General features: G+C 45.5%; 1 protein-coding gene across 1 annotated transcript in view; it reads right to left on the bottom strand.

The window, feature by feature from the left end:
* Positions 1 to 1,200: 1,200 nt before the first annotated feature.
* The window catches only part of ST3GAL1 (ST3 beta-galactoside alpha-2,3-sialyltransferase 1), a 30,794-nt gene continuing 10,353 nt past the window's right edge, over positions 1,201 to 21,641 (bottom strand). Inside the window, exons 2-6 of the mRNA XM_065399489.1 lie at positions 18,255 to 18,451; positions 13,691 to 13,870; positions 6,391 to 6,436; positions 3,304 to 3,423; positions 1,201 to 1,374 (exon numbers count right to left, since the gene is read on the bottom strand). Of these exons, the coding sequence (XP_065255561.1) occupies positions 1,201 to 1,374; positions 3,304 to 3,423; positions 6,391 to 6,436; positions 13,691 to 13,870; positions 18,255 to 18,451 (717 nt within the window). The remainder of the gene's footprint in view (positions 1,375 to 3,303; positions 3,424 to 6,390; positions 6,437 to 13,690; positions 13,871 to 18,254; positions 18,452 to 21,641) is intronic.

Genomic DNA, 21,641 nt, shown 5'->3' with positions numbered 1-21,641 from the left:
CTTTCACTTAAATACATAGATATCACCTTCTAAGTTGTAAAAAATAGAATAAAAAATTTCCTATCAACTTTTGGATTTTTTTCTCCTTTAAAAAAAAAAAGGTAAAAGTTACCTTTAAAAACTACCCTCGTCAAGTAGAATACAGGAGATGTCATTATTAGTTTAGAATACAAAATGATACCGTGTAGAGACTAAGCTTTGGTTAATTGTTTTTTTCCTATAAAAAGTTTAATTTAGGATTTTTATCTTTAAAAAAAATTACATCTGTTGCACCAATATAAAAGGCACATGTAAACCACTGAAAGAAAAAAAATGTCCACTGCTCTATCTTGAATGGATTCAACAAAAATTAGCATTCAGAGTATCTATCAAAAAATAAAATAAAATAAAATTATATTTAAAGAAACCCAAACAAACCAGTGGCTAAAAAGGCCATTTTGGCTGGCATTTTCAATCACAATCTTATTTTGATTTTCTTCGTCTCATTATGGCTGTGTAGGATGCTACATTAAAATATGCAGTTAACTGGGATGAAGGATTTGATCCAGAATTTCTCAATGTGGATTGATACATTGCCAAAGGTAGCCATTACTCCTTGCAAGTCAGGTACATCACCTTTGTCCATAATACAATGCAGAACCAGAAATGACACAGTGAAGAGAAGAGATGGTTTAAAGAAAAGATCAACAACAGAATAAGTGAACGTGTTCTTTTGAGGTAATCCTTACTACAGTGTTCATAGCCAGCCATGTTCGTGGGACATTCAGGAAGCTGTTTTCACCTCTCCTCTTCAGGGCATTCCTGCCTTATGCAAGGAAAGCACACACACATACAGTAATTCCTAGAAAATGATCCCCTAGTTTACCCTAACAGCAAGAGGCACATCTCTCCCAGTATTTCAAGATTTCATAATTCCATACATCCCCTGTGATTCCGCACATCATTTATTCCCCATAATTGATCCTTAGGTCCCCAACGTCTCTATTCTCAAATAAGGAAATCAAGTGCAGTATGGCACCAATACTGCATGCTACTTTCATTCAATGATCGTCACAGCAGTGAGACACACTTCCTCAGCTGCAGAGTCTGATATTCAAATATAGTCAGCTCCCAAGATCATCTTCGATAAGCCACTTCAAACACTTCAGTAACTGACCCCTGCTGGAAATTGCAGCCACAAATCCCTGCCTATGGTAAGGGTCATCTGCCCTTGAAAAAACGTATTTTGTCAATAGAGGCAAGAGTCAAAGTGATATTGGACTCGAAATCCCCATCATGGACCATGGTTTTCCGAAAAGCCCCCCCAGAAGCGTTGTTTTCCCAGTAATGATGCCAATTGCCATTGCTGTCTGCTCCAAAACCGTACACGTCCACCTAACAAGAGAGAGAAGGAAAAATGTTACATCCTGAAAGACTTTGCCTTTGGCTTGGTGTGTTCTTAATTGACATTTTGAGGAAACTCTAGTGATTCTCAACCTTTTCTGCACTGCTCTTATTTATAACTGATGTTGTGGTAGCTCCTAGGCACATCAGTCATGGACCAGGACACAGTTGTGCTAGGTTCTGTACAAACAGGGGGAAAAAAGACAGTCCTTGTCCCAAAGAGCTTTCAATCTAAGGAAATCACACTGGGACCTCCTTTTCCATACCTGAGTCCTCCTGGAACCCCTCTCCGCCTAGCCAGGACTTCCCTGCCACTTAGCAACATTGAAAGAACTGGGTGGTCATGACAGCCTAAACCAGTTTTTGACCCCAGGAGTCATGAGCCCTAGGTGGAAAATCCCTTCTCTGCTGAATGAAGACCTCAAAGACAGGAGAAATTTTTGGCCCCTCTCTACCATATTTAATTGGGCTTTTCCAAATGACAACTCTTGTCTAGTCACATTTAGATGCCTACCTATCCAGAGCTCCGGCTGCACGTGCATCAATACCCAAAGGCATGATGGGTACTTTATTGGCACTATGGTCAAATCCTACAACTCCTACTCAGTCCTTAGTTAAGTATTGATGTGAGGGGGAGTTAGACTGAGTGCGGACTTCAGGACTCCGCCCTATAGACATTTTACCCCCAAATAAGTGCTCTGTGCTGCATTGGTTCTGTAGGACAACAACAATATTTCATAGCAGGTTAAGGTTATTCTTCTGTGGGTTTGGATTTCCTTCATAAACATATTTCCAAGAAAGAAACATATCTTGCAAGAAAGAGACAAACAACTCCACTGACATTTTGCAAGCTGCATCTCATCCCAGGCTAGAATTTTTGGCCCGCCGCCTCCCCAGCTGCTAGGGATAGGGGCAGAGAGAACTGGAGCCTCCTCTCTCCCGCCGCGCCCCCGGCATGGGCGGTGGGTGAACCGCCAGCCAAGGGATGCTGGCCCCCAGCTGGCCTCGCCCCACTGCCTGAGGACCCCCCCTCCTTCCCCCTCCGGAGCCCCACTCCTCCCTGCAGCTGCCAGCCCCCAACCTCGGCGCATAGGGCGGGTGGTGCGCATCCCCCCCAGGCCCCGAGCACAGGGCAGGCGGTGCGCGCCCCCCTGGCTCCTGACCACAGGGCGGGCAGTCCCAGTGCCTCCAGCCTCGCCCCCACAACCGAGCGCCGGGCGGGGCCCCCAGCACTGGGTGGCCCCAGCCACCCTAGCCCTAGCACGCCGCTTCCCTGAAGAGGAACAATCTGCTTGGGCTGGGGCCAAGGGCAAACAGGGCTTCGGGGAGGAGCGTGGGCAGGGCCACGCCAGGCTGTTTGTGGAGGCACAGCCTTCCCCAGTCTATACAATGCACTGCCCATGCCCCCTGCATGTTTCCAACTGCATAATACAGGCTAGAGAATTTCACCCAGTAATTCCTGTAGTGAAGGGAATTGTCCCCACTGTATAAACTCCCAGGCCCAGAAAGCAAAAGGTACTGCTGGGAAACTGGCCATCTGCCATACACAGAAGGGGCATATGGATTACATGAGATCAAGCAGGCTGAGGACTTCTTGTGTTTAATTGGACTTCTCTGAAATGCACTTCAAACCCTAATGCTTAATCATGTTTTTTTTTATTTTGTTTAAGAATTCATTTATATTTGCGACTGTTTCCATGTTATCTCCGACTCTGGGTCAAAGACACCTCTTGTCTAACAGCTGAAATTATAAACGCTGAAGGAAACTTGAAGTAAGAGGAAGCAAAGATGGAAAGAGGCCAACAAAGATGAACAAATGATCTAGGGCTCTCATGTTAGCATCTGCTACAATTACAGCCCTTGACCCCAACATAGTATCAGTGGACACTGAAGCGAGGAATGGAACAGTTTGCTCTTTACCTCATCACACAGGTGGAGTGCAAATATCACTGACAGAATGCCTGTCGAGGGGTATCTTCCATGATTCTGCAGCCAGTGGTCATAAACATATTTGATAAAAACTGGGTGATAGACCAGGATCTGTGGAGAATCGGAGAGTTGCGTTCATAGTTCGTAAGAAACAGTGGCTGTTCCCTAACAGGACAGTTAGGGTGGGTGGGGAGAAAAATTGACCCTAGCTGAGGATCCGGGCCTGGACTTCTATTCCTGGCTCAGCTTCAGTCTCTGTGTGGTTCTGAGCAAGTTCCTGAACCTCTGTTTTTGTACAGCACCAATCACACTCACCTGCCTCACAGGGGAATTATGGGGCAGATTAATACGTACATAGCACATTGAGGTCCCTGGCTGGAAAGTTCCAAAGAGCAGCAAGTGGTTCTATGCATTGCCCCAAATCCTTCCCTCAGAGCAGAGTCTCAGCAGAGGTGTGCTTGACAAGTCCTCAAGACCATCATCCCCCATTCCCGGGCTGCACTGGCAGACTCAGGCCTAGAACAGTCCCTGGACAGTCCGTTCCCCTTCCCTGTGGGGCCGCTCCTCATTCAGAGCAGAGTGGAAAGGCAACATCCACTCCTCACACCTCCATCATCTGCAATGCTGGCTAAGGCTAGGGTTTTCCATTCCAGTCCCGCTTGGCCCTCCCATGCCGAGTTTGTGATGGGAGCCACAGCAAGGTTAATTGCTGATATCTCTGTGTAATATCTTCTCACTGGGTGTTTTACATTTTTCATGGTGGGGGAGGAAGTCTATTTCTACACCGATGCTCTGAGCTGCTGCTGTTCTCTCTGCCAGGACACGCCACACAGCCTCGGCCCAGGCTTAATCTGCCTCAGCACCCTTTGTCATTCCTTTCCTGAAACCCTCACTGCCTTGCTGGAGAAATCATGTCACTTCCTTCCCAACTCCATGCCATGTTCTTGGAGGATGCAACTCTGACCGGGGCTATTAGGGCTAGGCAATGCCAAGGTGCTGGATGGCTTGGCACATCAATTAAAAGCCACTTGGGATGACTTCTGACTTTGCCAGCTACGCCCAGGGCCTGTGTTCTATAATAATGGTAGCTTAGCGCCTTCTCTTAGAGCATCTCAAAAGAGCTTTACAGATGTGCGGGTTCATGAATGACAGATAGGGACCTACTGTATCATCATTTCCTCCTCGTCTACAGCGGGAGAACGGAGGCAGAGGGATTTGCCCTAGATCACACCTGAAGTCTGTGGCAGCTCCCAGGTCTCCTGACTCATAGTGCTTTAACCACTAGATTATGCTTCCCGGCATGTTTCTTAAGGTGTGCCCTACATTTTAGCAGTGATGGGACCATGAATAATCGGCATACCTAAAACAGATTCACTGTATTTTTCTAATTTAAATATGTGACAAAAAATCAAATACACACATGGGATCAAATTCAAGAACCTCTAGCCGCTTCTGTCTATAATGTGGAACATTGCCCAAGGAGGAGACAGTTCACAGCACTGGAAGATTCAGTCTCCACCTACTCTGCAGGAAAGGAATGTTTGTTACAAAACCCCATCCATTCCCTTAGGGCAGCTGGAATTTTAAGGCTCCAAGACTGTACTTGTAGTTTTAGGGAGAGACTTTCAGAAGTGCCTAAGGGGTTTAGGAGCACAAGTTCTATTCACTTCAATGGCACTTGTGCGCCTCAACTGCTTTGGTGCTTCTGAAAGTCTCCTGCTTAAAGGACTCCAAAGGCTTGCAATGGCTATCTGAAAATAAAAGTTTGATTCTCTCCCTGCCTTTAATTACTCCCCACAACCCATTGCATGCTACCTAAGCTTTTCTGTAGTGGATTTGGAACACACAATAACAGACTAAATCAATGATCTGTGGGGGCTGGAATCCTCCTCCAGCAGTAGTCCTAAGTCAGAGGTAGGTGAAATGACCCATTGTTCACCTGTGAAATCATGCAGTATTCAAGGTATGCCCTGAAGCATGAAACGTCTGTTTGACCTCTTTATGGTAAGTGAATTCCTCAGGCTGACTATGCTCTGTAGGCCTGATCCAATGGCCATTGAAATCATTAGGAGTTTTTCATTAACTTCATCCTCTGATTTGTTTAAAGTTTACCTGTCTTCCTCTTGTGCATACAAAGAAAGAGTTCCCTAGAATAGCAGTTCTCAATGGGGCGGGGCGCTCTCCTGGGGAGGCATACCAAACTTTCTGGGGTGGGGGGCTGCGATCCTTCCTACTCACTCACGGTGTTGCAATGCCACTTCCTGAAATTTTGCCTCTCTGCCCCTCTGTCATGGTGGAGGGGCAGCTGGGCCAAATTTCACTGAGTGGCATTGCAAACTGGATCACGGGGTCACAACCCCCACTAGCACTCTTCAATGCTGAAATCGAGAAATACTGCCTGAAAAGTTTGTGAATAACAAGGTACGTGCTTTTGAAAGGTTTCCTGGCCTATGCACTGTTAGACTGCCAACTCAAATGACTGATTTATTTAAAGTAGAATCCCCTTTATTGGAATCAATATATTAAATGGCCCCAGTTCCATCTAGAGCACATTGGAAAGTCTCATTGTATAAGACCGGGGCTTCAAGTTAAAAAAAAAGGTGGGGGGAGTGATGGAAAAAAGATTGAGAACTCCTGTCCTAGAAAATGAGAATCATGCCTTGAGTTCAAGCAATTTAATTAAAAAAAGAAAAAAGCATGCACAATTGCTGACGGAAAACGAAACATTGTATATCTTGTTCAATGTTTAAAGCGGTGCTATTCTAAGATTTTATTCTATGTCAAGGAGAAACAGAGAAATTGTTGCATAGGATCAAACCAATAGGCCAGATGGTTCTGATCAGTACCAGAGGAAGCTATAAAACCTTCATAATGGGCAGAAATGGTTAGTTAGTGCTGAACCACAAGGCTGTAAATTTTTAGCCCAGCTAAAAATGTAACTGTGGGTATTTTTATTACTTTTGTAATTACTTGCAGACTTCTTTGGATCCTCCCAAGCTATTTGTCCCAAGAATATCTTGTGGCAGCAATTTCCGCAGGATGATTAACAAACAGAATAAACCAACAGACACAACTCACCTTGTCTCTTTTTACTTTGATTTTACGGGGAACTGGAACATATGTGCTGTTAAAGAAAAAAATACCCAGATTAGTAAAAGTCAAATGAAAGGTGCATTTTAAAGTAAAAAAGAAAAAAAGAGTATATTCTTAAAAAAAAATATCAGGAAGAGGTTAAAATAAGAATAATGGTGACTGAAAATAATAAATATAACCAATTCATGGAAAATATACTACCATTTCAACATGTCATTGAAAAATGACCACACAGAAATGAATCAGACCTTAACTACGGAGTTTTGTTTTCAGCCTAATGCATGGCTGGCATACATTTCACCACTAGGGGGAGACTCCCTCCCTCTTAATCATTCTGGATAAGGATTCATTACTTTCAGCGGATGCGTAGAGGTATTATTCAGTTGCTACTAATAGAAAGGCAGTTACCGCCCACACCACCACTCACAGTACCTGGCCCCATCCCACATGCCCTCAGAACACTGTCCCTCCCCTCTCAAACAGCTGGGAAGAATCAGAAGTTGCCAGTAGCTGCTAATGTAAAGTTCTTGGTGGCTAGATCTTACAGTTGTGCTTGCGAGTCCCTGGGCTTGGTGAAGGCCAGAGTCCTGTGTTCAAAAAGAAAAGCCTGATTTCCTCTACATCCCAGGCACAAGCCATTCTGGTATAATACTAGTGGTCACATGTGTGCAGGGATCCCAAAACACACACACGTAAAGTGTCCGTGCGTTTTCTTGAAGAAAGAGCGCACCGGAGCACTGGTTTCATTTTTGTTCACAATGCACCCTAAACTACGCTCGATCCTTGCTGTAAAACATAACAAGATAGATCCTCACTCTAAAGAGCTCACCATCTGAACAAACCACCAAGGAGGGAAAGGAAAGCACCGCAAGATTCCTATTGGTTGGATCTAAATGTTTAGAGTTTATTTTTAACTCTTTTTTATTATTAGATTTATTTTTAACTCCTTCCTAGTTTTAACTCATGCCTATATTAATCTGCTTATCTAGCCCTTCTCTATTATCCTTTGTTGCTGTTTCTTACATCTGGGCTATACTTAAAACTTAGGTCAACATAGCTTCGGCGTTCAGGGGCGTGAAAAATCCAGTGCTTCCGTCCACCCGGCTACCGTCGCTTGGGGAGGTGCTGCTCCTACCGTGATGGAAACACCCCTTCCATTGGTGTAGGCTGCACTCACCCTATGGAGCTATGCTGATATAGTTATGGTGCCATAACTATCTGCTGCTATAGTCCCAGTAGTGTGGACAGTTACGACAGTCAACAGAGGAAGTCTTGGTGGTTTCAGGTCATATTCGGGACTGTGAAGGCAAGAGTGCTCCCTTGCTGGGAGTTGCAAGAGTCGGCAGGCGAATGAGTGAGGGGAACGAAGAGAATGGACTTTGGGAGACGGGGCAGATCAATGGTCATGAACTAGTGATCGTCAAATGTTCCTGCATTCCGAGGGCCTCTCATCTACTCCAGATCTTGCACGGCCGGGTGAATATATGCACCCTGGCAGAAAGGAAAGCGAGAGCACCTAAAGTCCAGATGGGAGAGAGACAAATCACAACTAAGGTAGGAATCGCCAAAGGAGGGCACGAGTTGGGTTTGAAGGAGAGAGCGTTCAAATTGAATATGGGGCTTTTTCAGCCCCAGCGTGACTGGCCTGTAGCAAAGCCTTCAGGCTGAACCACACAAGCTAGTAGGCATAAGCTGATCTGAGGGAGGAATGAGGAATGGAATCAGGAGGCAGCAGGGGTCCAGTTACACCAGCTGAGACACAGAAAGTGCTGCCCTGACAATCCGACAGTGGGGCCTGAGCTGGGGCCAGGGCTGTTGAAACAAAGCCACGTGGGCAGCTTACCACTGATTCTCTTTACCATATTTTCATCGAGTGGCACAGTGGCTGCACAGAAGCCTCTTGTGTCCAGACTCGCCCTCAGTTTGACTGGCAGCTCAGGGAGATTGATACCCATGCTGCAGCCAGCCCCTATGTATGGGCAGCTTGGCAAGGGCGGGCCTTGCGGTCTGTCTGCAAAGCAGGGCCTCCTCTGTTTTAAAACACAACCAAAGGCACCTCCAGTTGCTGCTTTTGTTTGGTTTATTATTCCATAAGTGCTTGTTTGGCTGATGATGTTCTGCAAAGTGCTGGGATACGTTCTATGAATGAATAAACAATACATGATTTACTCCTGCCTCAAAGCCTATTATTTAACGAGGCAGATTAGAGGATTCCATTGTGTTTTATAATAATCAGTACAAAGCTGCAGACAGAGGGCCAGACTGTGAACTCAGTTACTCTGGTGTAAATCGGGAGTAACGCTAGTGATTTGACTCCACTGATTTGCAAAGGTGTAACTAAGAACCTGATCTAAATTATTTGAAAGATTCCTGTTGACTTCCATAGGCTCTGGTTCAGGACTTCAGAGCAGAATTTCTCACAGATTGTTATCATCCATAGAGTTATTTGGGCGGGGGTGGGGGAGGGGGGAGAGAGGGAAATGAACCTGAGAAAAAAAAGTCAAAGATGGGTTTCTTCTGCCTGTTTTAAAAATGTACCAATTTTTTGTTTTTCAAAAATTTTCTGCAGTTTTTAATTGCATTTTTAATTAATTAATTTGCCTAAACCAATCACAATTTTCAAAAGCGACGTTCTCCACTCCCCCCCCCCTTTGTTGAAACAGATTTTCCAGTTTTGAAAATTTTGGATTTTCAAAATCCCCAGCATGTGACATTGTCTCCCAAGCAAGAGTGGGATTAGGAAAAAAAAATATCATAAAATAGGAAACTGCGGAAACAGAAAGTGTTTCTGTAAAAAAAAAAAAAACTGACTTTCATTTTTGGAAAAAGGCCAGATTTGGGATTTTTTTAGAAATAGATTTCCTTAGCAACATTTCAAACAGCTCTGATCATCAGTGGGTGAAGATATTCATGTAAATCTCCACTTTTCCTTTCTGCTTTAGGCACTGCGGTTGAGCAAAGGGCTAAAACGTTTCAAAACACTTTTCCCAGAAGGGAAATAGCTCATGCACAGGGACATCATCAATGATGGGTGCGGTGGGGCAAACACCCTAAGTCATGATTTATAACCAGGATATCACTTCCTACTTAAGAAAAATGGGAAGTGCACAATTCCGTAGAAAAACCCATGCCCAGGGACGGGCCAGTGAATGCTAGTTGATAAGCAAAAGAAAAGCCGGTTTTATTTATATTCATAGTTCAGTGTTGACAAAGAACAGTCACTGAAGTACAGTTTAATTGCCACCTTAAAGACTGCTTGTGATGTGACACATTTTTACTACAAGTTAACGTGTGATGAATCATAGCTAAGGCACCAAAGTGGAACATGAAACAGGGATGCTTTCACTATACAGTACAACCACAAGCTTCTTTCATGCGTCAGCTTTCAACAAGGGCTTGTCTACACTGCAAAGTTGTCGACACAACTTTTGTCTTTCACGGGTACTTAAAAAAGCCCCCCCGCGAAAGACAAAAGTTTTGCTGACGCAAGTGGCAGTGTGAATGCGGCTTTGCCGACATAGCTAACGCCGCTCGTGGGGCTGGAAGAATTTAATCGGCAAAAGTGCCGACAAAGAGCGTTTACACATGCTGACTTTTAGCAACCAGGCTGTGTCGACACAGCCTTGTCCCTAAAAGCTGTGTGGTGTAGACAAGCCCCAACTAACTGTTGTTCCAGTGAAAAATTTCCCCCTCCACCCAGGGTTAGTTCAGCAGATGTTCAGAGGCAGCCCTTGCCCCTTCGCCAAGCTCATCTGCAGCGGTCATCAAGTGGATGGGAGGGTGAGAGGTAGCTGCTGGAGCAGTGGGGGTGGACACAAAGTTCTGGTCCAGCTTTCCCCACCTGGCATCTCTTCCTCTCCATTTGTTTATCAAACGAAGAAGAAAGAACACAGATCTTTTAGCAGGGCCTGGCCCCGGCAGCAAGTGCCCTCACCAGCTCATGGCCATAGGATAGATGCACTGTTCATACTTCCCGGGTCCACACATCTAATCCTGACTCTCTCCTCATAGTTAGTCTCCTCTGTTGAGCCCAGCAGATACAATCCCTTTCCCGTCTCCACAGGACTGATCCCAGAACATCCCCTTCTGTTTCATCTCCAATCCCCTTCACAGGAGAGTCCCAGCACGTGAAAGGGAGAACTGCCCCTCTCTCAGTGTTCCTGTGCTGTCTTCTGAAGGCCCATGTACACAGCCACTCTGGAGCCTCTGCTTGCTGCCTCTCAGCAGCCCGGCCAAGCGATGGGGGATGTGGGCCTTTAATCTACTCCCTAGGGCTTTCCCGCAGTGGACTCAACTGGAGCTTTGTTCCTCTGGGTCTCCTCCGGAATGCTCAGGTCCTACTCAGCATGTGCACTTACAGGGCCTGCTCCCAAGTGACCCACGCCCAGCTGAGCCACCTGTGGGGTTAGAGCCCCTCCTGGCAGACAGCAGCAGGGGAGCCAGGGACCGAGGCAGTCCATCCTCTCTTGCTTAAGCTACACCATGAGCTTAGCCCACAGGTGCAAGTCTGCTCTGACAGCACCATGACACGGCACCTTTGCCTACCCACATCTGGTCAATAGTCTCCTTGGGCCGCAGGTTTCTTTCTGAGCTACGAGGAGCAGGTCCCTTGTTCACCAGGAAGGAGGAAAACAAGGGGGTTCTGAGCCCTTTTCCTCTGCTCTGTTTATCTAACCTCTGGAATCTGCCTGAGTCACACAGCTGGAGACAAATTACCGGTAATTCTGTGCAGAGTCAAGACCACTCCTCTTTGCCACTCCCTGGGACTAACTTCTTGGTCCTCCAGCTGTCAGTCACAGATCTCGCAAGATCTTGAGCAAACAGTTTGCTATATACAGACTGCTTCAGAATGGGAGACAATACCCCACCAGGAAATGAAATCACACAAGGAATCTAACACTGGGTTTGCTTTATGTGCTGGGGAGAAGGGAAGGAAGGAGAGGACAGAACTGAGGGGTTGGGAGTTGGAGGAAGAGAGAAAGACTGTGAAGAAGCTCTCCCTTTTATAATTACTCTGACAATCCCTCATTATTATTGCTGAACTTTTCAAATACAGTGATACTGGGGATATAACCTGATCTCTGATACATGCATGCAAATCTATTCCAAACTCTACAAGCATTAAACCAATTAACCCTCCCCAGACTCCTGTGGCGGAAGTAGGCTACTTAAGAGATCACTGTCCATGTTTTACAGATGGGGAAAACTGAGGTAGACCAATTAAATGACTTGACCAAATGGGCTCATTAGGTACTAGGTAGCTTTGGTTCTTTTTCTGCTTCTGGTGTTCATGTGCCGTGTGACCTTGATGAAGTCCCCAGCCTCTCTGTGCCTTGGTTTCCTCATCTGTAAAATGAGGATAATGATTGCAGAAGTGCTTAGCAGGATGGATCACACAGTACATGAGTCTCGCCGGTGGGATTAGGAGCCAGATGCCACTTGTCAGCTCCATGCTGGAAGAATGGATAATGAAGGACCCACTGGAGGTCCCTCCAACCAGCCAGTTCTATCTTCAGCTATGACCAATAGAAGCCTCGTGTATCTGAAGGCTAAAAAATACAGTTTCCACTCATTTCCTCCACAAACTCCACCTTAGAGGACAGAGGTGAGCAGCCAAAATGAGTCATTGTCCCAGAAACCAGGTCAAGAAGCCAGCAATCAAAGTGGAAACTGACTAGGACACTGGTGATTTAGAGCAGCAGCAAACATTCTCTACTATTTCTCCAGTTTTGCTGTGCACGGGACAAAGAGGAGTCTGTTCTGAATGCCCACACCACACAATGCGCCCAAAAGTCAAACTGTTACCAGAAAACAAAACGTAGCAGGGACAAATTCTGCTCCTGAGTGTGCCTGCAGAACTGGAATCCTCTGATGCACAGGTAGAGGTGGAATTTAGATCAATGCTGAGCTTTTGGCCTCGTCTCTCTTGTGCTGTGGTTACACTTTGTGCTAACACACTAGTGTGACCCAGAGAACCCCTCAATGCCAAATGGCAAAGGATTCAATGCTCGGTAACAGAAACTCTCTATCAGGTCTGACAAACTCACTACATCTAACACACTGCTTTCATAAGAACATAAGAACATAAGAAAGGCCGTACTGGGTCAGACCAAAGGTCCATCTAGCCCAGTATCTGTCTACCGACAGTGGCCAATGCCAGGTGCCCCAGAGGGAGTGAACCTAACAGGCAATGATCAAGTGATCTCTCTCCTGCCATCCATCTCCATCCTCTGACGAACAGAGGCTAGGCTTTCATAGTATTTATCCACAAAGGGTTGTGTAAGGTGGCTAACGGAAGCTTTCATCACATGGGGTAATGTACTTAGGGGTGATATTTAAGGAGTTATGTACATGTGCGGAAGATACGTTCAGAGGCAGAGTTGGCAAACAAGTTTTCTGTTAGAGTAGGATGTTTATTGACCTGTCTCAGTTCATCTGAAAGTTAAGCCAAACACAATGGGATCTACATTTGCATTCCAAATCAACACAAGGCTATGAAGTCAACACAGCGACTAAACCCACAGTCTTGTCCCGGGGGTGCAAACACAATTTTGCGGTATAAGAGAAAAGACAAAGGACGTCTGTGTTATCCATTTACGAGAAAACCCCTTGAAAGGTCGGAGTATTCTTGAAAACCTGGATCCTGGTTACGACTGACAACCAGCAGCTCTGTCAAAGACTGAATCCTTGGGAGAGAATCTACTCTATAAACAGGAAAGGTAACCATCGGTAAGTATAGACCTAGGACTGCATTTTAAGTTTTGTTTTATACGTGTAATCAATTCTGCTTCCAATATTCATGCTCACCACTCATTTGAATTTTTGAATCTTTGCTCTTGGTTGATAAATGTATTCTTGTTTCTATTATAAATACTTCTTAGTGCTGGGGCAGGAAGTGTGAATCCCCCATTGATTCAAACAAGCTGGTGTGTATACCGTTCCCTTGGGAACAGCGAACCTGGCAGTTCCTGTGAGTGTCCAATGACAGGGGCCGGATACCAGAGAGGGATGGTTCTGAGGCGTTCCAGGACTGGGGTGCACCAAATGTGAACCTGCCAGGCAAAGTAAGGGCTGGCAGAGCCCTGAGGCGAGTTCTTGAGTGACCGAAGGCTTGGCAGTGTCAGGGAGCTGATTCCCAGTTACCACCTGGACTCCCTCATACTGGAGGCTAGGGGGTAACAAGGTGACTCACAATCCTGGGCCCCCCAAGAAAGCATCACAATGATGACACAGCTGCTATGTCCCCCATTCAGCTTGAGCACCTGTCGGCCTCAGTTTTACTTACAAGTTTATGGTGCCCGTGGTGAGCGCGCTGACAATCCAGCGCAGGTCCAGCGTTTTGAAGGGGATCACAATCATGCTGACATTTTCCGCCAGGTCTCGGAAGCTCTCGGGGTAAACTAAGTGGTGAGTGGTTTTGCTTCCGACGTCCGATTCAAACCCGGCAGTTGGAGCGCGATTCATTCTGCAACCCAGAAAGGAGAGAGAGAAAAAAAAAAAATCAAGAGGAGAATTGTTTCCCAAACTTACTAGCTGGGGTGTGCGGAGAATACAGTTACTGGGCAGGGTCCTCCTCTCCATTAAGGGTATGTCTGCTCTGCAATCGGAAGGTGTGATTGCAGCCTGTGTAGATATACCTGTGTTAGCTTTAATCAAGCTAGATCAAAGCTAGTGAGAGCAATGATAGCAGTGAAGTCAAGGCTAGCCCCGCCCACCCAGGACCTTTTCATGGCCGCTATCCTAAGGCTCCCTTAACTGCCCTGACACGATAAAAGGCTCAAAATTACATTAGCCAGGGGTTAAGAGGCCTTAGTGTAAATGGAAGTAGGCCCTTAGTTTCTAATCCACTGAAACATGGAAGTGTATGTAAGGAATTGTAGTGTTGAGGTAAAAAGTGATCTCATTTTAAATGAAGTCATATGCAGGACCGTGAGAAACAGTACATAGAAACAGAAGGCCTCAAAGTCAGGTCAAAGGGCTTTTACAAACACAGGGCAGGACTCTGCCATCCTTCATGGCAATGACTCGTGCCTTACTCCAGGAGTAGTTCCACTGATTTCAGTAGGACTACTCACAGATTAAGATACTGCTCCGTGTGAGCCAGGTAGGCACATAGCAAGCTACCATGAGCGTTACAGCAGTGCAATCCGCTCTCGGTGACACTGTTGTAACCAATGCACCAGGATCAAATATTGATTGAGTGGCTCCCACAACACTCCCATGAGGAGGGCAACTCTCATCCCCATTTTACAGATGAGGAAACTGAGGCTCAAATTGGTTAAGGGACATGTCAAAAGTTGCACTGTGAGTAAATGTCGGAGCCTGGACTAAAACTCAAGTTCCCTAGCTCCCAGTCACATGCGCTAACCAATGGATCATGCCATTGAGCTCCTCACACACACAAATGTCAGCTCTGATATGGAGGATGCCGACCATGACATTCCATCTTTCACACTCATCCTTTACTGTTACCAAAAATAAGCCCCAAGCAAGATAAAAAACTCAGCTGGCTTTAGGCTGTTTCGCAAACTTCATAACCAACCTGGGCTCAGAGAAAGGCGGTTTGAGCCTTGAGAGAATCGGATCTGCTGGAGGGTCTAGTAGTTTCAGTGGGAGTCTGGGGCTTCATTTGAACCCAGATCACAGCCAGACTCCAGGGTCTCAACACAAACCCACTGGGATTGAAACCCAAGAAAACATCTCCATGAACTGCCACTGTCAGCCTCAGCCAGCCATTCGTAGAGCCCCCATTGTGTCCAGCAAGAGCTGTTTGCATATCTAAGGATAGAACAGGGCCCAATCAATCATTCTGATTGGAAGGGAACTCTCAAGGTGAACTGGGCTCTGCTTGTGCTTTGAGTTCTTCACCCTGAAAGTAGCACTTTCCGGTGGGTCTCAAGGCCGAGCTAGTGAATTACAATGTATGTATTCTGACACCAGGGTCAAAATTATCTACAGATAATTTAAAGAGTCTCTAGATCTTTCCTTTCAGGTTTTTCAGGTGACAAATTCAGTGTTGCCATTTCTCCATAGAAGAGCTCAAGTTTTCCCAGGCCTGACTTGTATGCTGAAAATCTAGAGCCAAATTCTGCAAGCCTTTCCCTCACAGGTAGCTCCACTGAAGCCAATGGTGCTGCTGTAGCAGCAAGTCAAGAAGAGTTTGGCCTTTAGCTTACAGGACAATGGAAGCTGAATTTAGTTTATGTTCAACAACATATTGTTACCACGTCATGAGGCTGGCCTTTCTTTTGGAGCACTGAGTCAATATGTGAGAACATCGGCTCACCGTGGGGGGATGAATCATCATCATGCATTGATGCAACATCATGGCATGGGGATGCAAATGTCAGAATGGGGTGGTTTTTTTTTTATTTTTTTCCTATTAGGACAGGATGAAAAGGTGACAACTTTCACAGCATAAGGCTCAAGGCTAAGCTTAAAGCCGCACTGCTCATCATAGCAGGGGGTTGCTAGTGTGTATTGCTCTGGTGTTGAGTAAAGCTCATGAAAGCACCGGAGTAGAGATCACAGACAAAAGGACCCATTTTCAAAACCACATACAGTCTCCTCAGGGCAGGTCTTCACTACCCGCTGGATCGGCAGGTAATGATCAATCTATCGGGGGTCGATTTATCGCGTCTAGTGTAGACGCGATAAAATCGATCCCCGATCGCGCTCCCCGTCGACTCCGGAACTCCAGCTCGCGAGAGGTGGAAGCGGAGTCGACGGGGGAGCGGCAGCGGTCGACTCACCGCCGTCCTCACGGCCAGGTAAGTTGACCTAAGATACGCCGACTTCAGCTACGCCAGTGGTTCCCAAACTTTAACAACCTGTGAACCCCTTTCACTAAAATATCAAGTCTCGCGAACCCCCTCCTAAAAATGAATATTTCCAGGGATTTTCTCCTTTACCCGAGTAGAAATTATAAAAGCAGTGATCTGGGAAATATAAAATATGTTTTTATGACATGCTTATTACACACTATTTATTATTAATTATTATTTATCATTACAGTATTTTTATTACATTATGAAAACGGCAACACTCTTCTGAGATCTCACTTTCGTAGCTTGTATCTCTTTGAATACGCCTGTTTATAAGACAAGGCTCCTATGTTTCATCAAGGAGTATCAGATGTGAAACAGCAGGAAGGTATTTAAGAAGCGAACTCAAAGAGTTCCTCCTACACAAGCATTCAGGACTTGAGCAGTCCAGGCAAACAACACACATTAGACTAGCTGCCTATTTAATTTTAAAAACAGCAAAAAATATCCACCTCCCTTTCCATTTCTTATAAGGAGTCTTGAAGTTTGATAGAGATGCTTGCTTTGATCTGCTTAGCTCTTGGGAGTCCAGGGGCTCTGGGCTGCTGGCCCCGTGCTGCCCAGGGTTCCTAGGGACAGCTCTGTCTGCCATTAGGGAATTTTTTCCTGAGAACCCCTTGTAACATTTTGCGAACCCCCAGGGGTTCACGAACCCCAGTTTGGGAACCACTGAGCTACTCTATTCGCGTAGCTGAAGTTGTGTATCTTAGGTCGACCCCCCCGCTAGTGTAGACCTGGGCTCACTCCCAAGGATGTAAGGAGTAAGGTCTCAAAGCAGGGATAAACATCTGTGTGTCTTATTCCCTAGCTACCATTAAAAAAAGCCTCAGAAGCTAAAGAGGCCAACAGCCATATCAGATTGTACTGTATCCCACAGGGTTAGCAGCAACACGCCGGATAGCAGGTGGATGGGAGAACTCCCACCAGCCAGATACTTCTGGTGCAGACAATTCCATAGGCAGGACTCTTTTCTCTGAGCTGGTACTGAACCAGTGCCCCCGAATAGTGTGAGAACTCACTGTGCTGGTTGAGATTTAAACAAAGCTTCTGACCACTGTGGCTGTTGAATCCCCCATGGCATGTTTTGCAAAGATCAGGTTATTCAACCCAGATATCCAGGCTAAATTCCAATTGGGGAAGTTCCATTCTGCCTCACTAAAAGGATCCCTGCACTTTCAGTTGGACACGATGGTCATCATTTGCTACTTTAGAGGACTAGTGATGCTGCTCACTGTAACACAACTGGTGTTGTCTAGTTGCTTCCTGTCCTACCTGGGGTTTTACTGTCCACTATAGAACAGCTACTTCATTCCACTGCAAAAGTAGCTGCATGTCAGTAGTGAAGTGATTTCTGGGTAGAGAATATACCAGAGTAAAAGCGAGCGGAATTTGGCCTTTTATATCAGTGTAAGTTTGTAAAAGTCACTTTGGGAGTCCAACTATCAGCAGTAAAAGCAAATATCACATTTATTTAAAATCTCTGGTTTTTAAATGAAGAATCGGAAACACAATTATGTGAAGCCCATCATCATTTAAAGCAGGCACAAGGCCAGGTGAGGACAGTTAACACATGGGGCCAAATTCCACCCTGGTCAAACTAGCTCAGTTATGCTAGTGGAGTGATGCTAAGGATGCATTTGGCCAGCTAGGAGCCTGATCCTGCAAGGAGCAGATTACTTTCAACTCCCATTGATTTCACTGGGAATTGAGGGTGTTCAGCATCGGTACAGGATTTGCTCCTCCGTTTTGTTCAGAGAGGGACACTAATTCCCAGTTCTGATCTTGAGGGAGAAGTAATGTGCTAGTTGCTAAGGGCCCAATCCCACTCCCATGGAAGTCAACTCAAGTACTGCCAATTACTTCAGTGGGATTTCGCTCAGGACCCAAGCACTGGATTCTGCTCTGATGTGTATCCCCCTGCAGCCCTGTAAAGCAATGCAGAATTTGGCCCTACAAATGCTGACAAATGTTAAATAACTGAGTCGATCAGGAGGTTCAGGATCCCTGAGTCTCTTCTGTACTCACCTGAGCACAAAGTCGTGGGCATCGATATCTTGGCCATATTGAGATTGCCTAAGGTTTCCGGAGTTCCCCACGACGGCACACCTTCTGCACCGGGAGGCGTCTCTCTCCAGCAGCTGCTCCCCGTCACCGGGAATGATCTCAAACAATTCCTTGATAGTGTCATTGATATTTTTAGGATTGCTCTCTCCTTGCAATTTCTGTTGGGAAGAACAGGGTCACTCGGGTCACAAACACAGAAGGCTTTTATCAAAGCAGGGTGTTGTTCACTTCTCCCTGATGCTCGTCTGTGCTCATTGACAGCACCGATGGCATTCCCTGCAAGACGTGCTGCAACAGTTCTCAGGTTGGGGGGAATCAAGTGACGGAAGCCTCCGTCCCACACATGTTTTAACCTGATTTTCTCCTCTTTTCACTTGCCTCCCCACCCCCTTACTCTCATCCGCCAACAGTGTGACATGTGACAATGGCACATCCCCTTCAATTCAGTGCCTCCAGCACTGAATTCAGTAGGACACACGTGCCTCTGGTTTCCCAGAGCCTAAGCCTCCCTCCGCTATAGCTCCTTGACATCCCTCTCATGCTGTGCTGAGGGCAGATCAGCACTTTTCCAGGGCACTATCTCCAGCTATGGTGGGCTGTGGAGGAGCCAGCTGGTAGCTGGGGGAGGGGGAAGCCACCATCAGTTAGAGCAACCCCCAGAGCAACCCAGAATCCTGGAGGTGCAACGCTACCTTCCCTCTGCACCTGGGCAGCACCTGCTGACACAACAGAAGCTGGCCCATCAGCTCTGCCATTCTCTGGGGAGGTTCGTTAGTGGGTGATCTGGTGCGGTTCCCCTATTCTGAGAAGGGTAGGATTTTAGAGGGGTGTGTGTGTGGGGGGGGAACCATGCTAAGGTTGTGCCCCCCTTATTTGGGGCCCTGCTCTGCAAGAACTACTAGCTCAGCAGCAAACAGGTGGCAGGGAACGCATGGCTGGGCCCAAAAGTACTGCTGCTGTGAAGATCCTCCAGTGCTCTCTTCCTATGGCCTAAGTTCACAGTTCAGATTTTGAGACATTACCGTCCACTTCCCTCAGAGCTGTTCAAGTGCCACTATCCCATACACAGATGTACCTTTGCCGCTTTAATTTGCATGGCAAAATTTTGTCCATACAACATTCTGAAATGAAAATCTAGACAGGGTTTCTGCATCGGCACTGGGACTGTTTACCTTAGCGGAGCAGAGTAAGAGGGGATCTGATAAAGGTACACAAAGTAATGAAGGTGGCAAATTCGTAACTGATAAAAGGAAATACCTTTTCACACAACACAGAACTGGTCTGAGGAACTTATAGCCACAAGATTTCATTGAGGCTAAGAGCTTAGCAGGAGGACTCAAAAGAGATTAGACCTTTATATGGACAATTAGAATTTCCACACTTACAGCAAAGATTAAAATAAGTGTTTTGGAAAGGAGCTAAATGTTCATGCATCAGGCACTCAGACAACCTCTAAATAAAGGGGGTCAGGAAGTAACTTTCTCTGGGGGCAGGTTATTCCACAACTTCCTTCTGTGGGGTTCTTATACCTTCCTCTGCAGCAGCTGGTACTGACCACTGTTGGAGATATGATACTGGCTAAGTCTGAGCCAGTCTGGCATGTTCTGTGTTTTCCCCTGGACATATTTTCTCTCTGGCTACACTAATATTCCCTGCAGTATTTCAGTGTAAAAAATGTAAACTTGCACAACTCACTCTCCTGCTTTTCTTCCTTTCTCGGGAGCGGCACTGTGTAAAAGACAATGCAAACCACTAATGGCTGCACATCTGGATAAGTATGGCAAAAATAATCCAAGAGTAAGGATGAAAGGAGCCAGATCAGTCAACATTAGTACAGTGTCTGCCCAGTCCAAGGTGTGCAGTCAAGCAATTGGAGCGCAGGCTGGTAGTCAAGACACTCGGGCTGAAATCCTGGGTTCACTGAAGTCAATGGACTTTAAAGCTCCCACTGACTTCAGCAGAGTCAGGATTTCATCCCTGGATTCCATTCTTCGCAGTGTCACTAATTTGCCATGCATCTTGGGCAAATCACTATCATGTCTGTGTGCCTCAGGCTCCCAATGGGAAGCACAATTCTTTAAGTGCTAAGTATTTTATTATTATTTGAAAATGTCACGTGTGATGTGGCAAATATGAGCTCATATAGATCTAAACTCTGCAAGTCGTTTGTGAACAGCCAACCTACCCAAAATATATTTCCAAAGCAAATTTTTTCACGCATAGCAATGGCTTTTAAGGACAGAGGGACTGATTCAAAGCCCACTGAAATCACTGAGCGTATCCATTGGTTCTGTGGGCTATGATTTGGATCAGACCATACAGTCACTGTCAGTCTGCCCATCTCAGATGCAGCTTGTTTTGAGTTATCTGAACACACAGAGTAATGCCTTATGTGTGTACAATCAAATACATTCTTAGGTGCCTCACAAAACCAATTTTTTAAATACACAAATCTTTCCAGAAAAAGTCATCCTTGAGCTGATTACATACCTGAGAAAATTCAGGCCAAAAGGTAATTTTTAGAAAGTACTAAGGCTTTTAATAAAATTGCCTTCTCAGTCATAACTATACATCACTAGAGCAAAGCAGAATTACTTTTTTATGGGTTTGAAGAGTCAAAAGCCAAACTGCACATTCCTATGTATAGGGTTAATCTGTTTACATAGTTGCAGGGTCAAACTCTGATTTCTGTTACACCAGTGTAAATCTGAAGGAACATCACTGAAACTGATTTAATTAAAGAATGGTATCAGGAAAAGCAGGACTTCAATTTTCAATTTCCCCTTAGCTTTATATTATAATAAAAGCTATAATAGAGATCATTACTGTTTACATTACAAAATCACCCAGAGTTCCTAAAGAGGACCAGGACTGCATTGCACTGGGTGCTATTCATATATAAAAGAGAAAGCAGTCCTTGCCCCAGTGTGCACCGTAAATGTCCTTGCTTATAATTTTCTCAGCAATTCTCTTTTTGGACTAAATTTTTGTTGCTTAATCTCAGCTCAAAGCTGATTGTTTTGGAATGTCAGCACAAATGACATTCAGCTGTTTGAACTAAGAGAAAAGGTGCAGAGTTGAACTCAAAAGTGGGTGAATGTTAAAATTTTAGGTGCAGCCATTTCTTACTGAAGAATATTTGCTTGGTTTGTTTAAAAATCTATTTTAATGGAGCTAAATGCCATTAAAATTCATCTTCATCCATGCACAATTTTAGGACTGAGATTTTTGAGTTCTCACACCATAATTCCACAGCTGGGCTTTTCCTGTATCTACAAAAGAGTGTATAGTGAGAGGTATGGATCAACAGCTTTGAAGAAGAAGTGGGATTCAATTAATCAGTTCTAA

The sequence above is a fragment of the Emys orbicularis genome, chromosome 2 (assembly GCF_028017835.1).
Source record: "Emys orbicularis isolate rEmyOrb1 chromosome 2, rEmyOrb1.hap1, whole genome shotgun sequence".
Classification (NCBI taxonomy): Eukaryota; Metazoa; Chordata; order Testudines; family Emydidae; genus Emys; species Emys orbicularis.
The sequence above is the reverse complement of the archived record's forward strand: the minus strand, read 5'-3'. Positions and strand labels throughout refer to the sequence as shown.